Source organism: Trematomus bernacchii, unplaced genomic scaffold, assembly GCF_902827165.1.
Source record: "Trematomus bernacchii unplaced genomic scaffold, fTreBer1.1, whole genome shotgun sequence".
NCBI lineage: Eukaryota > Metazoa > Chordata > Actinopteri > Perciformes > Nototheniidae > Trematomus > Trematomus bernacchii.
Window position 1 is genome coordinate 1,136,027 of NW_022987581.1, and position 18,596 is coordinate 1,154,622.

The following is an 18,596-nucleotide window of genomic DNA, read 5'->3' on the forward strand; positions in this document are numbered from 1 at the left end:
CACAATAAATTACTAAACAAACTTATTAGATGCGCTTGACTAGTATTATCCAAATGCTAAAACCACACACGTATCTGGTTTGTGAGCATGGAAACACTTGGTAAAAAGGTGACTTAGCATTAGCATTAGAGCCTTAGTCTAACCTTGAGCCTCACCACCTGTGTTGGATTGTGCTCTGGTGTGCCGTTTCCCTCCTCCAATAAGTGATTGTGTGACTGTGCTCTGATCTTCGTCCTGCTCTTCTTACTCCCGGCCAGTTTGTCGTCACCCAGAAACTTTGCAAGATTGGTCCAAGATTTCCCTCGTTCTTGCTTCTGCTGTATCTGTTCCCTACGCGCTTAAAAACCATCCTGCTTGGAGACGAGTTTGGCATCATGATGTCCTCAGAGGCAGAGACTACCTCCTGGCTTTCTCCTCGACTTACATTAAGCAACCCAGACCCAGAGAGAGGTCCGAATCCAGGCTGGGTTTTGAAGTTCTAGTCTTATCAGCTTGCGGCCCACAAACGGATGCCTGTCCTGTGGTGAACAAGACTTTCTGGTGTTCCCTCATTACAATCTGACTGGACCCGGTCAGGAAGGCACAATGACCACAGGAGCCAGGGAAGAGGACGCCAAACATGTCCGGGGAGAGCCGCCAGGAGAGCGGTGCGTTCTTTCTTCCTGGTGGTGGGGTCTTTGGCGTGGATTAGCCAGCGCTTGGGGGGGTTCTTGTGGCTGAAGTTACACGTAGAGCAGATGAAAGGCCGTCGGGCCTGAAGCTCGAGGAACCGTAGGAGGTCGGCTGAGTCTGCCTGTGGTGTTGAAAAACTGGGGGAAAGAGGTGCAACTATTTCAGGGTCTGACATTTTCCCTGGAATCGAGGCCGGGCTTGCATCTTGCATCACAGCTGAGCTCATACGCTGTTCACCGTCTTACCCTGAAGAATCTCTCTCGCCTTCCCATTTTCATCAGTTCTTCTCAATCTCCCCCAAGATCTTCAGACGGGACTCCTGGTGCCTCCTATGATGATCGGACAGTGCGATCCGATTGGCCAGGTTCCAGCCGCACTCGGACACCGAAAACGTCCGTCCTTCCCAAACGCCTGCCCCACCCCCGCCCCACTCTCACAGTGCTCCACTATGTGCTCCTGCAGGTGGACTTGCTTTTTGAAGTAAATGCTAACATTCCACACAGGTGAAGATATCTTTACAGCCCTTTTCTTTTTTCGGTTCTTCCTCTGCTGCCTCCTCAAAATCAAAACACCCCCTCCAGCTTGACTCAGCTCGGGTGGGGTTTGATTCTCCAGGACTGTCAGTCTGAGGCAATGTGCGTTTTCAAAGTGCCAAGTCCAGAGAAGGCTTGAGCCAGCACCCCTCTTCTTTCTGCACCGCTGAATGAATGTTCACTGAGCCCAGGGGGCGGGGGGGGGGACTCTCGGGATCAGAGTCTCCTGGGAAGGTGTACACATCTCTCTTGGGCTCCTTGGTTTCCTTTCCCGTGGGCCTCTTCTCTGCCTCGCTATTATCCGCCTCCTCTTCCATTTGGCAACCTTCCTTTGGTTTTACTTTGGAGAGAAACAGCTCCTCGGATACATTCCACACTTCGCTGTCTGTGAAGAGAAAAACAGAGGGATTATGAATGGAAGGAGCCCTTAAGATACAAATAAAAAGATATCAAGTGTGCATGCATATTAGGTTTCTTCCATATGGCGCTCACAGTCTGTTTGGCTGGGATGGGATGTGTTTGGCTCGTCTGCCTTTGTGCTCTCGTTGTTGTCACCGTGCCCCCTCCACAGGGGGAGATGAGTCAGGCTTGGTATGCAAGTGCTGCACTTTTCCCAGGTTCTCGGTCATCTTCACTGTCAAGTCTGGACAGCAGTAGAAAGGAAACACATTGGTTGAGACGTCTGACAAGTGAACGAAGCATCTCTGCTTGAAACAAGTCACAATTACACACCACAGCTCTTATTGCTTATTCTCAATGTCCGTTTACTTGAAATTATGTAGGTTTTATTTGAAAACCAGGCACTTTCATGCTGAGTATTCGGATCATATGATGTTTGGTTTTATGAGGTGCTTCTAAATAGTAAGTGTGTTACCTACAATAGAAAACAGTCGGTACCCCTAGTTTGGAGAATCAGACACGAGTTACAGCATGGGAGCAATGTACCGCAAATAATCAATATCAGTTTAAGTGTACGCTATATTTAGAGTATTTTATCCGCTTTATCTTGCTGCCAGACAGCCAATCAAATGGAGAACTGAAACTGTACTGAATATATATGCAAAGACAACAGACTCCATTGAAAAAACAGTAATTTACCCTTGCACAACACAGGAGTTGTTTGTGTGTTCTTGTGTGACATAGCTGAATCCATACTAACCCTTTAACAGATAACACAAACAAATTAATTGAATGAGGTGGCGTTAGCCCAGCAACTCCTGTGTTACGCAAAGTAGTGTTTTTTTCGGTTCTGTATACCTAACAGAATAGTCATTAATTAGCTTAGCGTGGAAGTGGTACAGTGCCAAGACTCTTCCTGGTTTTAGGACTGCACTCATTACACTGACTATAAATAAGTATCTCATACAACCCCACAAAGTATGAACTATCACTTTAAATATTTCCCCCAACAATGTCAACACTGACAGCATGGAGAAGGCCTTGGAACAGTGTGTTAGGGCTTGAAGTTGGGGAATCAAAACGCTATATTTTAAAGGTCTGGATACAAGGATTTTGACTTCAGCAGTACAAATAGTAGTAGACATTTTGGAAGCAACACGTCATTCGTTCTTGCTTAGTAGAGGGTAAAAGGGGTTTAGCTTAGCTTCTAGTAAACACTGAGAGGCACCATGACCTCAAGGGACCTCAAGTGTTGCACGCTGAATGTAAACAATATCCTACTTTGAAATTGTGTTAGCTGTAACACTTTGTGTGTTATGCCCCTTCGTAGTGTCAGACAGTCTACAGATTTGTATCTTTCATGGTCAACTTGTATATATTTTAGATCCGTTTTATCTAGCACTTTTTACGCTGCTATGGACAATCTTGCACTAATGCACATTTCTCAAACTTATTGAAGTGACTGTTATTTTGTGTATATTGATTGATGTGCTTTTATTTATGTCTTAATGTGTGGACATGTATTACATTACATTACATATCATTTGTTAGACGCTTTTATCCAAAGCGACTTACATACATTCAGTACTGTGGACAATCCCCACAGGAGCAATTTGGGGTGAAGTGTCTTCAGGGACACAACGACATGCTGACTGCAGTGGGGTTTGAACCTGTGACCCCCTGATTCGAAGTCCAGCACTCTATCCACTGAGCCACAGCCGCCCCATGTATAAAGGTGTCTGTTGATTGTGTATATATAGGATATACTTCTTATACATATTTTTATATATATTAAATAAATAATAAGTTGATACTCTGATTTTCAAATGATGTGTAATGCCTTGTTTTAAAAATGTTGCCCAGTTTGGGGATCAATAAAGTATATCTTATCTTCTCAAACGACTCGCTGCCCTTCCTCCTCCTCCTCCTCTCCTCCTCCTCCCTCCTCCTCACCTGAGTCCAGCAGAAGGAGATCCCGGGCTGTGAGCAGCCAGACCGTGAGGGTTAGAGAAGTGCTGGAGCTCCTCCTCTGACACACAACACACACACAGGAACATCACTCACAGGTCAACAGGAGAACTGAATTGAGAGACTGCTGACTACATGCAGACTGAATCACATTCAAAACAATAAGAGACAACAAGTACAGGTACACCAGGCGTGGAAGAAGAACCCACATATTGTACTTATAGTAAAAGGAGCAATATATTGGTGTGTAAATATACTCTGTTGCAAGTAAAAGCCCTGAATACTAAATACAACAATAGGATATTTGCCTCCAAAAATGAAATTGAGTAAACCTGCAATGTGCGATATAAACCACTTGTTTGCAATTGTACGGTGCTATACTCACTTTTATGTAAAAAATAAATATTTAATAAGGTCGCAATACTTAATGATATGCTATTTATGTCACTTAGTTTTACTTAAATTGCTGCTACTCATTTTAAGCCATGGTTGTGAATTTATTTGTCTTTATTTGAATTGTATTCTAATGTGTGCTTTCCTTCTTTTACCTGCTTATGCCACTTTTGCTGTAACATTGTAAATGTCCCCGTTTTGCGACTAATAAAGGAATTCTGATTCTGAAAATGTAATTAAAGGTGGGGTATGTAATTTATTTCAGAAACACTTTTTGTTATATTCCATGGAATGCTCTTAACATCCCGATAGCAATGAATATATTAAATGCTTTGACAATAAATACATAAGAAATGTCATCTGTGGAAGCCGTGGCGCTTTTAAAAAGCACGACCAATCATCTGAGCCGGCCCGGCTAAAATAACTGGATGGCCTACCTGCCTGTCAGCCTTCCATCTGTGCACAAACTTATCTCGTGCCCTCATTGGTCATGTGCGCGTTCGTGTGTGTTGGAGGAGGGGCTCTGTATGGAAGTGGCAGATTTTCTCCGGTTGTGTATTTTCAAATTCTAGCGCACTCGAGCTGGTTTCTCCAAAATTACCTACCCCACCTTTAAGTAAAAATATAAAGTAGCATAAAGACTAAATACTCAAGTACCTCAAATGTGTATATAAGTACAGAACATGAGTAAATGTGCTTAGTTACATTACACTAAGGTACATTGTATATTAACTAGATTCAGTACTAAAGGTTTTTAATAGATATTGATCAATGTGTATATATATAGACTATTCTGCACTATTTCTATTATATTCTATTATATTGTATTTACTTGCACTATTATCTGTTTTATTGTGTTGCTCTGTTGGAGGAGCCTGTGAGCTCAGATGTTCATTGTCATAACTACACTGTAGCTATGCACACATGACAATAAAAGCCTTGAAACTTGATGTGTTACCATCGAGGGTTTCTCTCTCAGAGTCGGAGTCCCAGCTGAGGGAGGAGGGGAAGGCTGAGGGTCTCCTCTGGGAGATCCTCCCCGCCTCCGGGCCCTCATCTCCAGCCTGGGCCCTCGAGCATTTGGCCGACATCAGGTCGTCTCTCACATGTGGAGAACATGAGGACTAGATATAAAAGCATACAAGTGGTATTATAGATATATACAGGAGAGGTTTCATTGGCAAGTGAATCATATCTATAAATGTCACGTCAATGCAATCTCCTGAAGTAAAAAGCTAATGTTGGCCTATAAAGGAACTACAGCATGGTCACATGACTTCACGTCACCACCGCTAAGCTAAAGGTGGCTAATGTTGGGCTATAAAGGAACTACAGCACGGTCACATGACTTCACGTCCCCACCGCTAAGCTAAAGGTGGCTAATGTTGGGCTATAAAAGGAACTACAGCACGGTCACATGACTTCACGTCACCACCACTAAGCTAAAGGCGGCTGATGTTAGGCTATAAAGGAACTACAGCACGGTCACATGACTTTACGTCACCACCGCTAAGCTAAAGGCGGCTAATGTTGGGCTATAAAGGAACTACAGCACGGTCACATGACTTCACGTCACCACCGCTAAGCTTAAAGGTGGCTAATGTGGGCTATAAAGGAACTACAGCACAGTCACATGACTTCACGTCACCACCGCTAAGCTAAAGGCGGCTAATGTTGGGCTATAAAGGAACTACAGCACGGTCCACATGACTTCACGTCACCACCGCCTAAGCTAAAGGTGGCTAATGTTGGGCTATAAAGGAACTACAGCACGGTCACATGACTTCACGTCACCACCGCTAAGCTAAAGGTGGCTAATGTTGGGCTATAAAGGAACTACAGCACGGTCACATGACTTCACGTCACCACCGCTAAGCTAAAGGAGGCTAATGTTGGGTTGTGTGATGACGTTAGTCGTCTCATTTAGACACTTAGAAGCTTCAGAAATTCACCAGTGGGGTATTTACTGACATAGTTTAATGTCATGGCCCCAAACTCTTCATCTTTTGTTAACCACATACATACCAGGCTTCTAACCAAAAACACATCCAGCAAAAACAATGACTTTGAGGTTAGGGAACCAGGAAGTGCTAAAATGCTAACTCCTTTCAGGGTTTAAGATTTATTCCTGCACCACTCTTTAATACTTGTTGAACAGCAAGAGGAGTGAGTGGTGAGATGCAGATTTGTATATTTTGTATCTGTATGTTTGTGCCATGTTGTAAAGATATATAGTTGAAAAAGTGGAAAAAAGTTGGTCACAACGCATTGTCAGACGATGTTAATGACAGCCATGATGATGAGTTTTATGTTTGTATACCTGTAAGGTGCAGTTGAGGGAGGTGGGGGGGTTTTGTGCTGAGTTGGAGGCTGGGGGCCCATAGCTGGTCCCTGGGGTCTCTGGCTCCATGGTCCCCCCAGAGAACAGTATGGAGTCCCACTGGAGACCAGAACTCCTACATTGTGCAGCCTCCTCTTCTTCTAGAAACATGAGCAAAGAAAATTAAACGTTCTCACAGATTTAGAGTTTCACATCTCGCCAATACTTAAAGGTGGAGTAGGTAAGTTTGAGAAACCGGCTCGAGATCGCTAGAATTTGAAAATACACAACCGGAGAAAATCTGCCACTTCCTTATAGAGCCCCTCCTCCAACACACACGAACGCGCACATGACCAATGAGGGCACGAGATAAGTCTGTGCACAGATGGAAGGCTGACAGGCAGGTAGGCCATCCAGTTATTTTAGCCGGGCCGGCTCAGATGATTGGTCGTGCTTTTTACAGTATTACGGCTTCCACAGATGACATTTTTTTATGGATTTTTTTGTCAAAGCACTTCAGATATTCATTGCTATCGGGATGTTAAGAGCATTCCATGGAATATAACAAAAAGTGTATCTCGAGCCGGTTTCTCAAACTTACCTACCCCACCTTTAAGTGTAACATGACTTTGTCTCGAGTCAGACCTGAGACAAACATTAGATGACTTGCAACTCGAATTGGACTTGAGATATTTGACTTGAAAATGACTTGATAACTTCCTACAATCCCAAGAATAAAAGTATGTCAATCAACATGTGTGACACTTTCTTAATCAACCAACTTAATTGATCCAAGTCGAGGCAGTAGAGAACAATCGTTATGTTACTTAGTGCCTGTGTCTCACATGACTTGGACTATAGTCGGACCTGTAGGAAATGTAATGACTTCAGAAAGACTTTCCACTTGAGTTGTAGTTTAACGTTAAGACACGTGACTCCCTTTGGACTTTAGCCTTGCGATTGTATTTACATCTTTATCTCCAAATGCTCGCAGGAAGTCGACGCTTAATTGATCCAAGTTGATAAAAAAACAACCACCATGAAGAACTGATATTATGTTACTGAGTGCCAGCTGGAAAAAATATATATAGTTCAACATGACTTTAGAAAGACAACTCAACTTGGGCTTCAACAGAAATATCTCTCTGTATGTTATTTAAAAAGTGTCACACTTAATCAATTGAAGTCCATACACTCTTTTTGAACAGGGACTGATCAACATCTAGCAGAGAACCATGAAGAACTAACATGCTGAATATGAAAGCAAGCGGAAAAAGATATACCAAAATAATTGTGTTCCTGTACAAAAACAAAACAATGTAGTGGTCACCAGACCAGACACACTTTGTGACTTGTTTGGGACTTGAAACTCAATGTTTTTGGACTTATGACTCGCAGAACAATGACTTTATCCCACCTCAGCTACTTAGTGTATGTTTTAATAACACCCAGCCAATTTTCAGGAGGAATCAGGGAACATATCAGACTATAATAAAGAGTGAGGGGTCTGTAGTGTTTTGGCTGTCCTCAGTATGTTTGACCAGGTGCAGGTTTCTGACCTATTTCCACCTCATGTCTGCTCCTAAAGACAGAACCAGGTCGGACTAATGGTTACATAAATAAGTGGCCTTTCCTCTCAGGCCCATGTCCTCTCCTGCTGCCCCTCTGACAGCCAGGGAAATACCCGGGAACAGGAAGCTGTCCCACGGGTTTGGCCTCTGGATCCTCAGAGGACTAATCGATCCATGCTGTCAGGTGACTAAAACAACAATGCACACAACGCCTTCTTAAACCCCCAGACCGCCCATGAGCTGCAGATTTTTTAATGCAAATACTCACTGCAATCGGCCAGGTTTTGCGGCTCGCAGAGGGAGGCGGCTCTAAGCACCGCGCGGCATAGTTTCAGGCCGGGAGCTGGAGCTTGTATACAGCCGGGGACGATGCTCTCCGCCCGGCTCTGAATGCAGGAACTTGCCCCCTGTGGTCGGAGCTCAGGGTTTCGCAGGGATCCCTGGAAGATGCCAGGCGGAGGACTCCATGTTATTTGGCTGCGGGCACGCTGCGTACGTAACGTGGTGACGAGAAGAAGAAGAAGAAAAAGAAGAAGAAGAAGAAGAAGAAGAAGAGAGGAAACACCGGAGACAAGTGTAATAAGTTTTACTTCATAGCTTTTATTCCTATTATCGTACGGTGACGCAGTTTGCATGGTGGCTTTCTGATTTTAAACGCATTTTTACATAGTAGTGACACTTTTATTCTGCAGGAAATACACACTTCATACTCTTCACATGTCACACTGGGGAGGTTTAATGATGGAAGATGTTATTTTATAGACACAGGTGAAGTATAAATGGCTAATTGTGGTGATTAGTTTAACTGTATAGTAGTTAATTGGTCCTTATTTATATCACTGTAGTTTATAACATGTGTATAATCATGTTAGATGTATCTCTAATTATGTTTAAAGGACAGCTGGATTAAGTTTGTCATTAGTTTGTGTATAAATGTTCCTAAATGTTGGAAATCAATAAAAGCCGTACTGCTGGTTATAACACAGTCATATGGCGCCCTCTACTGGCCTCGGGTGGAACTGCATGTTTTTTATGAATACTAATTTATACTAATAATACCAATCAGTACCTTATGGCGCTCTTGAATATCTTATACATTTATTAACTGTACAAGCATTTTCTTCACAATATTACACTTTTGAAATCATTTTTACAGTTTCTTTTAACACTAAATGTACTATTTTAATCCATCAGTTTGTTAAACAATAAATAAAAGCTTAAGAAACATGTTACTATGTAGGTACAAATGTCTTTTAATATTCTCATTTAAGAAAACATTGTGTTATTAAACTACAAAGGCACTTCGGTACAAGTAAAAGTCCCTAATTCAAAACTGTACTCCTAAAAAGTACATAAGTATCATCAGAAAAGTGTATTTAAATCCTAATCTGCAATCAAACTAGTAACAAAAGCTGTCGAGGTATAATATTTCCCTCTGAACTGAAGAGCAGTTGAAAAATGAAGTAGCAGAAAATAAGTACAACACACGTTTTTATTTTGTTGAGTTTTATTTCATTAAGACTCTTCCTCTTTCCACGCAGATCGTTTTCATTTCTTGACCTCCTGAAATGAAGAAAAATATAAAATATGAGATGAATGAGCGACACAGTGACATTTGTTCATGTGTTTCTTTGTTTTTCTATGATTGTACACAGCAATCATAAGTCACGCCCTGTCTGTCCTGTCATGGAGGATTTAGAGACATGAGGGATGCCACCAGGTCTTGCATCAGAGCATCGTGGGTAATTAAGAGCCACTACTTTTGTTGTGGATACAGATTTGTTTCCTAACAGAGATCAGCTGATAGCTCACCTATTGTGTTATATCATCATACTATAGGTCATCACACATTTTACAAAATGCATGAATACATCACTTATTATAATCCAATACTTTAATAAATATTATTCTGACATGCATAATCAGTTATTTATCTTTTGGTCATTTAAGTTTTTTCCACTTTTTCATGTCTCTTCTACATCAACATGTGTCCCCTCTTCCTCATGTCTCTTCTTCATCAACATGTGTCCCCTCTTCTTCATGTCTCTTCTACATCAACATGTGTCCCCTCTTCTTCATGTCTCTTCTACATCAACATGTGTCCCCTCTTCTTCATGTCTCTTCTACATCAACATGTGTCCCCTCTTCTACATGTCTCTTATACATCAGCATGTGTCCCCTCTTCTTCATGTCTCTTCTACATCAACATGTGTCCCCTCTTCTTCATGTCTCTTCTTCATCAACATGTGTCCCCTCTGTGTAAAGATTCTCTCTCTTTTTGTCCTGATCCATTTCTATAAAAACCTGTCTGAAAATGAGCTGTTCAGATTTTGGCCACTTTATGATGTCATAACGATGTTTTGGCTTGTGTAACCATTAGCCAATCACCAACCAAGGTAACCCCCCCCCACCTTATCACCTGAATCTCCTCCGAGAGCACCATTGTGTTATTTTTAACCAAATATCTCATCTAAAGCAGGGGTGTCAAACTCAAGGCCCGGGGGCCAAATCCGGCCCGTGACTTCATTTTCTGTGGCCCCACAAGAGCTTGCAAATAATATAATATGATTATTATACGGTTACATGCTACTTTACAGAAGCACGTTGCCCATAAACTACATGTCCCACAATGCATCTCAAATTTGACTTTTTCTCAGAATTTGACTTTTTTTCTTCAACATATGCCTTTTTTCTTAGAATTAGCCTTTTTCTCAAAAATTACTTTTTTTCTAAATGTCACTTCTTTTTTTTTTCTCCAGAATTTGGCTTTTCTTTTAAAATCGTATTGTGACATTCTCACTGAAGAGACTTGCAATTATTTGCCCTAGACTTCTGCTTTCAGACGTAGTTAATTATGGGGTTATTACCGTATCCCATAATAATCCAATGCAGAGGCAATAATGTAATATAATACATTATTTTATATATATTAAATATTTATACATGTATTTTTATATAGTCTTAAAGTTACAACCGGCCCTTTGAGTGCAACCATAATGCTGATGTGGCCCGTGATGAAATTGAGTTTGACACCCCTGCTCTAAAGTAACAGACAGAGAATCAGCACTTTTGAAACAGGGCTGAAACAGAGGGGATTATGGGATGCTGCAATGATCTGTTTGGTATTTCAGACAATCAGAGACATGTTTTGTGTATATCTGAGACCTATAATATATTGAGGAAAAAGAGTATAATAGGGGACCTTTAAGTAAGATTTGCATGACTTTTATATACCATCTGAGTACTTCCTCCCCCTTCTACTCACCCCAAAGTGCTCCCAGCCTGTGATCTCGTTGTAGAAAGTGTCTCCGGGACAGGAAGTGTTCACCACCTGCCTGTGGCCCTGCAGGGTGAAGTTGGCCTCCAGTCGTCCTCCACCCACAGCGCAGGACGCCAGCTGATCCCTCACCAGCCCCATTGCATGCTGGGAGGGCAGCCTGCTGGTGTAATCTCCGATGAAGGAGACCCCGAATCCGACAGAGTTGTGACCCAGAGTGTGGGCCCCTCGCTGCAGCCAGCCTCGGCCCTCGTAGATGTTCCCGTCAGAGCCAGCCACAAAACTTTAGAAAAAGATTCAAGATTGAAAGGTTTTATTGTCATATGCACAAAGCTACAGCGTAGAAATGGCAATGAAATTCTTCTGACCTGAGCTCCTCCAACAATGCAACATATATAATAAAATACTAAAATACAAAATAAAAAGTAGTGCAAAAAGTCTATATACATGTCAATAGAATATGACATTTCAATAATGTAAATCAAGACAAAATTCATACGGTTTATTGCGGATAGTTATAAATTAGGTGCTTAATTCCAAATATGCAAAAGTAGCACTTCACTATTGTAAAAATACCCTGTTATAAGTAAGGGATTTATTTCGAAATCTTCAACATTTTGGGATTTGTCTGCGTCTAAAATCAAAACATTGGAGGTGAATCTCTTCTGTGGTTCCCTTAAAGGGGCCCTATGGTGCTTTGTGGGGTTTTCTCTTTCCTGTAGTGTTGTATAGGTTTTAGTGCATGTAAATGGTCTGCAAAGGCAAAAATCGGGTCGAGCGGTCTCGTGTGAACGGACACGTTAATTTAGCCGAATGTGTGTGAACGGAAGACTTTTTTGATATCGAATTCGGTTCGTTTGCGTTCCCGTGTAAATGGGGTCTGAAACGTCTCCATTTGACTCCTTTGTTTACTTTGGGAACACAGTGACATCACTATGTAACAATCGTGCTTCTATTGGCTAGCGTTCCAACACATTGTGCGTGATAGGCTAAGGGGCGGGACATCTCTAAGCAGTTGATCAATCACAACAGAGGCGGCCAGCTAACCAATCAGAGCAGACTGGACTTAAATACTGCATTTAAATGTTAATTGACATATTTATCGGTACTTGTGGGTTATCTGTCGCCACTTTAAATTGTCCAACTTTTTCCACAAATACAGGTGTGTTATCATGTCGCCATTTTCACAAAAATGTACTATTTGTTCCCAATTCCCTAACCCTAACCCGTATTTAGAGAGATAACCCAAAAGTACCTATTTATCATTTGTTTTAGTTGATAGGTGTTTCAAAATATACATGTAAAGCACCTCCAAATTAAACTTAACAACCATACTTGAGTAAAGGTACTTCCTAACACTCCACCACATAACATTTAACCTGAGACCCCTCCCTCCCTGTACCTGTATCCGATGTCGTCCCAGCCCCGGTCGTCCTGGTGGAAGCGCTGCATGGACCTCATGTCCGCTGAGCACTGCTGGAAGGTGAGGCAGGGGTCACTGGGAGTGGCGGTGTGGTGGATGTAGAGGAAGGGGAGAGGCAGGGTGAGGTTGGTGGGAGTCCCTTTGTAAGGCTTTGCACCCCACATGCAGCGAGGGATGATGGGCGGGCACTCTGAAACACATGAAGTACAGCTGGTTAGTGTAAGTCAATGGAATTAAAGGTCCCCTATTATACTGTTTTTCTTCAATATATTACAGGTCTCAGATATATACAGAGCCTGTCTCTGATTGGCTGAAACACCAAACAGATCATTGCAGCATCCCATAATCCCCTCTGTTTCAGCCCTGTTTCAAAAGTGCTGATTCTCTGTCTGTTACTTTAGATGAAAATAAGGAGCCCCTCCCCACGCCCCTCAGAGAGAGATTTGGTTAAAAAGAACTCAATGGTGCTCTAGGAGGAGATTCAGGTGATAAGGTGGGGGGGGGGGGGGGCTACCTTGGTTGCTGATTGGCTAATGGTCACACAAGCCAAAACATCGTTATGACATCATAAAGTGGCCAACATCTGATCAGCTCATTTTCAGTTTTTATATAAATGGATCAGGACAAAAAGAGAGAGAATCTTTTTTGAAAATTTGCTTTAATTTCCGTGGCTCTTTCTGGGGGCTTGGAGGATGGCTCCACATTTGGTGGTATTGTTCGTTTAACAGCAAAAACAAACCGCCTTCCCCGTCTTTAAGTAATCATATACCAATCAGCCTTTATTATTCTCACTTCTCAAGACCTCAAACAAGTTATTTTCATCCCACACTCACCCAAGTACTCCTGGACGAACTCCTTCACTCCCTCCTTCACCAGAGTCATCAGCTGCTTCTTTGTCTTTGAATCCATCTTTTTGAGGGCCATCACTCTCCGCTGCTTCTCCACAGATTTCACCACCTGTCGGGCCGTTATCGACGGGACCCCCAGCTCTCTGAAATTTTCCCTGCGTCGTCGGCTAATGAGTCGGGGGGCGACGTCCACCCCTCCGACCTCCAGATTGTGGCAGTAATACTCCGTCAGAATGCCACTGAGCTTCAGAGGTCGTCCGGATGTTGAAGGGAACGCAATCTTCAGCAGCAACAGAAAAATGTGAACGTTCTTTTAGACTAGAAAACATCCTTCATTCAAATGTATAAAAACATTAAAGAACTCCTATCATGCTATTTTTAGGCATATATTATGGGTCTCAGATATAAAAAGATATATTAAAAAACATGTCTATGATGTGTTTTGCTCAAAATACCAAACAGATCATGCATTTTAGACATCCCTCATATCCCTCTGTTTCAGTCCTGTTAGAGAAACGCTGATTCTGGGTCCTTAGCTTTAAAACAACAAAAACAAAAAAAGAGGCTAATGCCTGATCAGAATTCTACCGGCAGATACCAAGCTAAATTCTGCCGTGATGAAACGCCATCATGTTCCAAACCACATCAAGGATTATTTCTGAAACAGTATGGAGCTCAAACTCTTTTTTACACATACTCTCTCCAGTACAGCGTTAGCTCTGAGTGTTAGCGATGCTTGCTAATGTAAACAAAGTCCATATTACGTCCAAAATACGTCGTGCATTGTTTCAGATAGCAACGTTTTCTGATAATCTGGATCAGCTCCGTTGTTCCCCGGTTTTTAGAGATTTGGGTACAGAGGAAAAGAGAGAGGGTTTTGTTTTCTGACGCTGTGTGAGTTCCCTGACACACCGGGGACACATATATATGTATAAAAGACATCAAAAAGTGCATTTTTCATGATAGGAGACCTTTAAACTTAATGCGGCAACAGTGTCTGAGAAACGTGTTTTGGTGTATAGAATTATTGTATTGCAATTTAATCCTAACAAAATTAGTTAATACATAAACAAACATCAAACCTCCGTCCCCAGAATGAAGCCGTCCATGCCTCCGTTGATCTGAGCGGTGGTGAGGACTCCAGGTTGGTCCAGGAGGGTGAAGACCTGAGGCGAGGAGACGTTGTCCCAGCAGCCGTCCGGTCCAAGATGGTGGCTCAAAGGATGGTGGCTCAAAGGATGGCTCTCCAGGTCTTTGGTGAAGGTGAGTTTGAGCAGTCCGCGAACACGGTCCTTAGTCTTGGACAGGAAGCCTGCCTCGAGGCCCAGGAGGAGCGGTGTTAATGCCACGGTGGTGCCATCGGGCGTCAGAACCACGCCTTCCTCTTGATTCTCCTCCGTCACCCTGTGGTGCACAGCCTTGGTAACGAAAGACAAGAGGCTCACGTCCATTTCAGCACCACCGGATTCTGCAGCACGAAGGAAGTATTGGATGAGGGCGTCGTTGAGTCCGGCTGCATGGCGGAGGCGCTTCAACACGGCCACAGGACCCAAACCCGGGACCCCGTCCTCCACCTGCTTCACCGCCTGGATGAAGTCATCCATGTGCCAGGAAAATGAAGCTAAGGATGAGGACAGGAAGTCAAAAGTTAACTTTATTGTCAATCTTTCAGTTTGTGTGTACAGACAGAGAGATCGAAATACCGTTTCCCACAATCCCGGATACAAAAAATACAAATATATATAAAAATATGTATACAAATATGTACATACCTATAAATACACAATCAACAGACACATTTATACATATGCACACAATCAACAATCAATATATACAAAATAACCGTCACTTCAATATCTTTGGGAATGTACATTAGTGTAAGACTGTCCATAGCAGGAACACATAAATGCCTTTGATATTGAGTTAAAAATCGCAAATCTTTCTGAGGCAGTTGGGGCTCAGGGTTGATTAAGGGGCAAAAAGTTGGCTGTGAGGTAGTTTGTAGTCTAACAATTGGGATTCGATCAGATTGGGGGTCCGATGTACCCTAACCCTTTGGACAAGATACTTAACCCCAAGTTGCTCCCAGGGGCCAATGGTTGTCATATGCCTGAAATCCAAAGGTATTTGTACGCATATAGAAAAAAGGAATACATTTAATTAAAAACACTCCTCCCAAAATAATATGTATATGTTGTCATATGAAAAATGTATTTGACAACACAAAAACAACAACAACAACCTAACAAAAAAGTCATGAACATTTTTGCAGGCTACCTAAATACAAGTGGTTGGAGGTCTTAAATATAGAAAAACACCTTCATTTCCTAGAAACCAAACAGGCAGAATCATAAAGATTCTTAATATAAAATATATAAAAAAGAGAAAGCAGCCAACACTTGAGAACCTGAGACCTTATTTGAAATTGAGTTTGAAATCTAAATCTTTTTGAGGCAGTAGCTCAGGGTTGATGTGAGGTAGTTGATGTCTAACAATTGGGATTCGATCAGGTTGAGGGTCCGTTCAGAGCCTATGTACCCTAACCCTAACCCTAGGACAAGATACTTAACCCTAAGTTGCTCCCAGTGGCCAATGGTGTCTGAATATGTGTTGATGTTATACTGGTAGCCCCTGCTCCTATATGAATGTGTAAAAGCACTTCTAGGAGTTCGTAAAGACTGAAAACGCACTATTTAAATGCGGTCCATTCACCAATCTATCCCCAGCCCATGAAGTCAACTTGTTGAAGTCTTCTTGTTATTGAGTTGCTCTACTTGGCTTTTCCACGGTATAGAAGTTGCTTGAGATAAAAGCTTCATAATGGAGTAATGGAATAATACAATCTAACCCTAACCAGCCTTATCCTTAAACCTTTGTTCCTATCCCCTAACTACACAAACACACCTTAGGTAGTTGTGGTGTTAATAGTGAAACTAAGCAACTGAGCCCTCATTGACACATAAAGACTGCAGAGTGTCCATAAAACATCAAACAATGAACCATTACTGATGCAAAGAAACTACCTTTAGATATTTAGACTACATTCAAGTTTCTAAAAACCTCAAACCTGTGTTAGATGTTTTGTTGGGTTTTGAGGATACATGATGCTAACTGCGGCCAAACATTTCAAAACCTAGAGAAATCTGTAGTTTTAATAAGTAGCAAAACTGATTTCCTAGAGGATCCTGCTTTATTCGTTTTTTTCTGATAGTTTTTTATTTTTCCGTGCTAAAAACCGAGTAAAAGTCCATTCAGTTGGTCACACCAAATATTTTGAGTAGCTTCTTTAAAAAAATTACAAATAACAGATCACAAAACACCAAAGAAAAACAGCCATTCCCTACCCTTCCAATATAAAAAAAACATTGTGTTGTTTTCTTTTAACCCTCCTGTTGTCTTCGGGTCAAATCTGACCGATTTACTACTTTCATCAATCATAACACACACAAACACCCACACACACAAACACACACACACATACTCTAGATGTGTTTCCCCCCCCTTATGTGCCCAATCCCCCCATGTGAATCACACCTGGCACACACAAACACACACACACACACACAGAACAATTTGATACATCTCCCGCTCTTATGTGCCCATCCCCCCACATGGATCACACCTGGCACACGCAATACATGTTCAGTGTCTATTCTTTGTATATTTACTGCAGTCTTTCATGTATACCAGTAGTCTGATACAATATTTACAGTTTGAAAGGGTGTTAAATGAAATGTGGTGATGATTAATGGTTTTTGTGTTAATGTACCGGTAATAGCAGTTTAAACAGGACCGGTCAAATTTGACCGCGAACACCAAAGTAAGGGGGGGGGGGGAACGAAGACAATAGGAGGGTCAAGAGGTCTTCTCAATAAATTATAACATCCTGTGTGAGTAATGTAATTGAGATAAGCTTGCCTGATTTTCAGACAGGTGTTGTATCATTTTCTAAGACTATATGTGATTTTTTCAACCTGAATACAACTGTTTATTACCAAACAAAACTCCTTCAAGAGGTAAGGGAATTCCCTGCTTTGCATTTCCTGGTCACACAGAGTATTATGTACTTATTATTTTGAAAATGACTTAAAGATCTGCTTATAATGCAAACAATATTGTACATAAATTGCCCGATAAAACGTGTTAAAACAAAAACAAATATCCTTACCTTCTGCATACGTGCTGGCTAACACCACAGCCAGCAGCAGGGAGTGTTTCCAGCTGCCTTTATCCATCCTGAACACCTTCAGCTCTAGATGTCTGCTACATTTCTGTCCTCTCCCTCCTTTATATGAGTGTGTGTTATGTAACAGTGTAGACACACACTCAGATACGCCTGCGTTCACTGAGTAATGTGGGAAACTGGCACCTGCCCTGTCACTGGAGTCCTGACAGAGAGGTGAAGGAAGTACATAGATTAGTGCAAAAGTAGTAATACCACGGTGTAGAAATACTCGTAAGGAAATGTCCTGCTGTCTTTTTTCTACATCGAATACCACATGTACTGATGCAAGACCATGTTACGTGTAAAATAGAAACAAATGCATAAAATAAATTAGCACTGTAATTCCTCCACCATCCTTTATTCTAGTGTTTTTTTTCTTTTTTTCTGGGAGAGCATTTTTCTTGTTATGTTTGTCTTAGTTCAAGCATGAATACAGAACTAAAGTAACAAAAATCTAGATACACGTTAAGCAAGTTTTTTCGAAATAATATGCATGAATGTATACTTTTTCTGAATAAAATGCATTATATCACCAAATTAAAATAATTGTAAATAGTGTAAATTGTTTTAATTTTGCAGGTTGTAAAAGTTGAGCTAACTTCCTATTTAAAAACAAAACAGTAAAATTCATTAGTTGATCATTATTTTATGTTATAGATAGAACCTGCAAAAGTAAATAACATTACATGTCACTTGTTAGACGCTTTTATCCATACTTACATACTCAATACTGTGGGCAATCCCCACAGGAGCAATTTGGGGTGAAGTGGCTCAGGGACACAACGACATGTTGACTGCAGCGGGGTTTGAACCTGTGCTCCCCTGATCCGAACAACAACGCACTAGTCCACTGCGCCACACGCCACCCGCTAAAGCTGTCAGATAAGTAAAAAAGAACAATATTGACCTTCAAGTTCTGAAAAACAAGTTTAAAGTAGCATCAATTACTCAAGTAAAGTACCCTAAT

At 41.7% G+C, this 18,596-nt stretch overlaps 2 protein-coding genes across 2 annotated transcripts in view; both read right to left on the minus strand.

Moving 5' to 3' along the window:
* si:ch211-194b1.1 overlaps positions 1-9,014 on the minus strand; it is a 35,839-nt gene extending 26,825 nt beyond the window's left edge. Inside the window, 17 exon segments of the mRNA XM_034127142.1 lie at positions 159-245; positions 248-305; positions 308-450; positions 453-594; positions 597-704; positions 707-1,053; positions 1,056-1,161; positions 1,163-1,351; positions 1,354-1,410; positions 1,412-1,590; positions 1,692-1,767; positions 1,769-1,819; positions 1,821-1,848; positions 3,558-3,633; positions 4,924-5,089; positions 6,286-6,446; positions 8,125-9,014. Coding sequence (XP_033983033.1) covers positions 159-245; positions 248-305; positions 308-450; positions 453-594; positions 597-704; positions 707-1,053; positions 1,056-1,161; positions 1,163-1,351; positions 1,354-1,410; positions 1,412-1,590; positions 1,692-1,767; positions 1,769-1,819; positions 1,821-1,848; positions 3,558-3,633; positions 4,924-5,089; positions 6,286-6,446; positions 8,125-8,491 — 2,341 coding nt within the window. The 5' untranslated portion in view covers positions 8,492-9,014.
* Positions 9,015-9,345: 331 nt separating this feature from the next.
* Positions 9,346-17,776, minus strand: pglyrp6 (peptidoglycan recognition protein 6). The gene is made up of 6 exons (XM_034127092.1): positions 17,573-17,776; positions 14,487-15,025; positions 13,390-13,684; positions 12,536-12,746; positions 11,122-11,416; positions 9,346-9,419 (listed from the first exon to the last, which is right to left on the minus strand). Exons 1-6 carry the CDS (start codon positions 17,637-17,639, stop codon positions 9,405-9,407), a joined length of 1,422 nt encoding a protein of 473 aa, XP_033982983.1. The 5' UTR covers positions 17,640-17,776; the 3' UTR covers positions 9,346-9,404.
* Between the last annotated feature and the right edge of the window lie 820 nt (positions 17,777-18,596).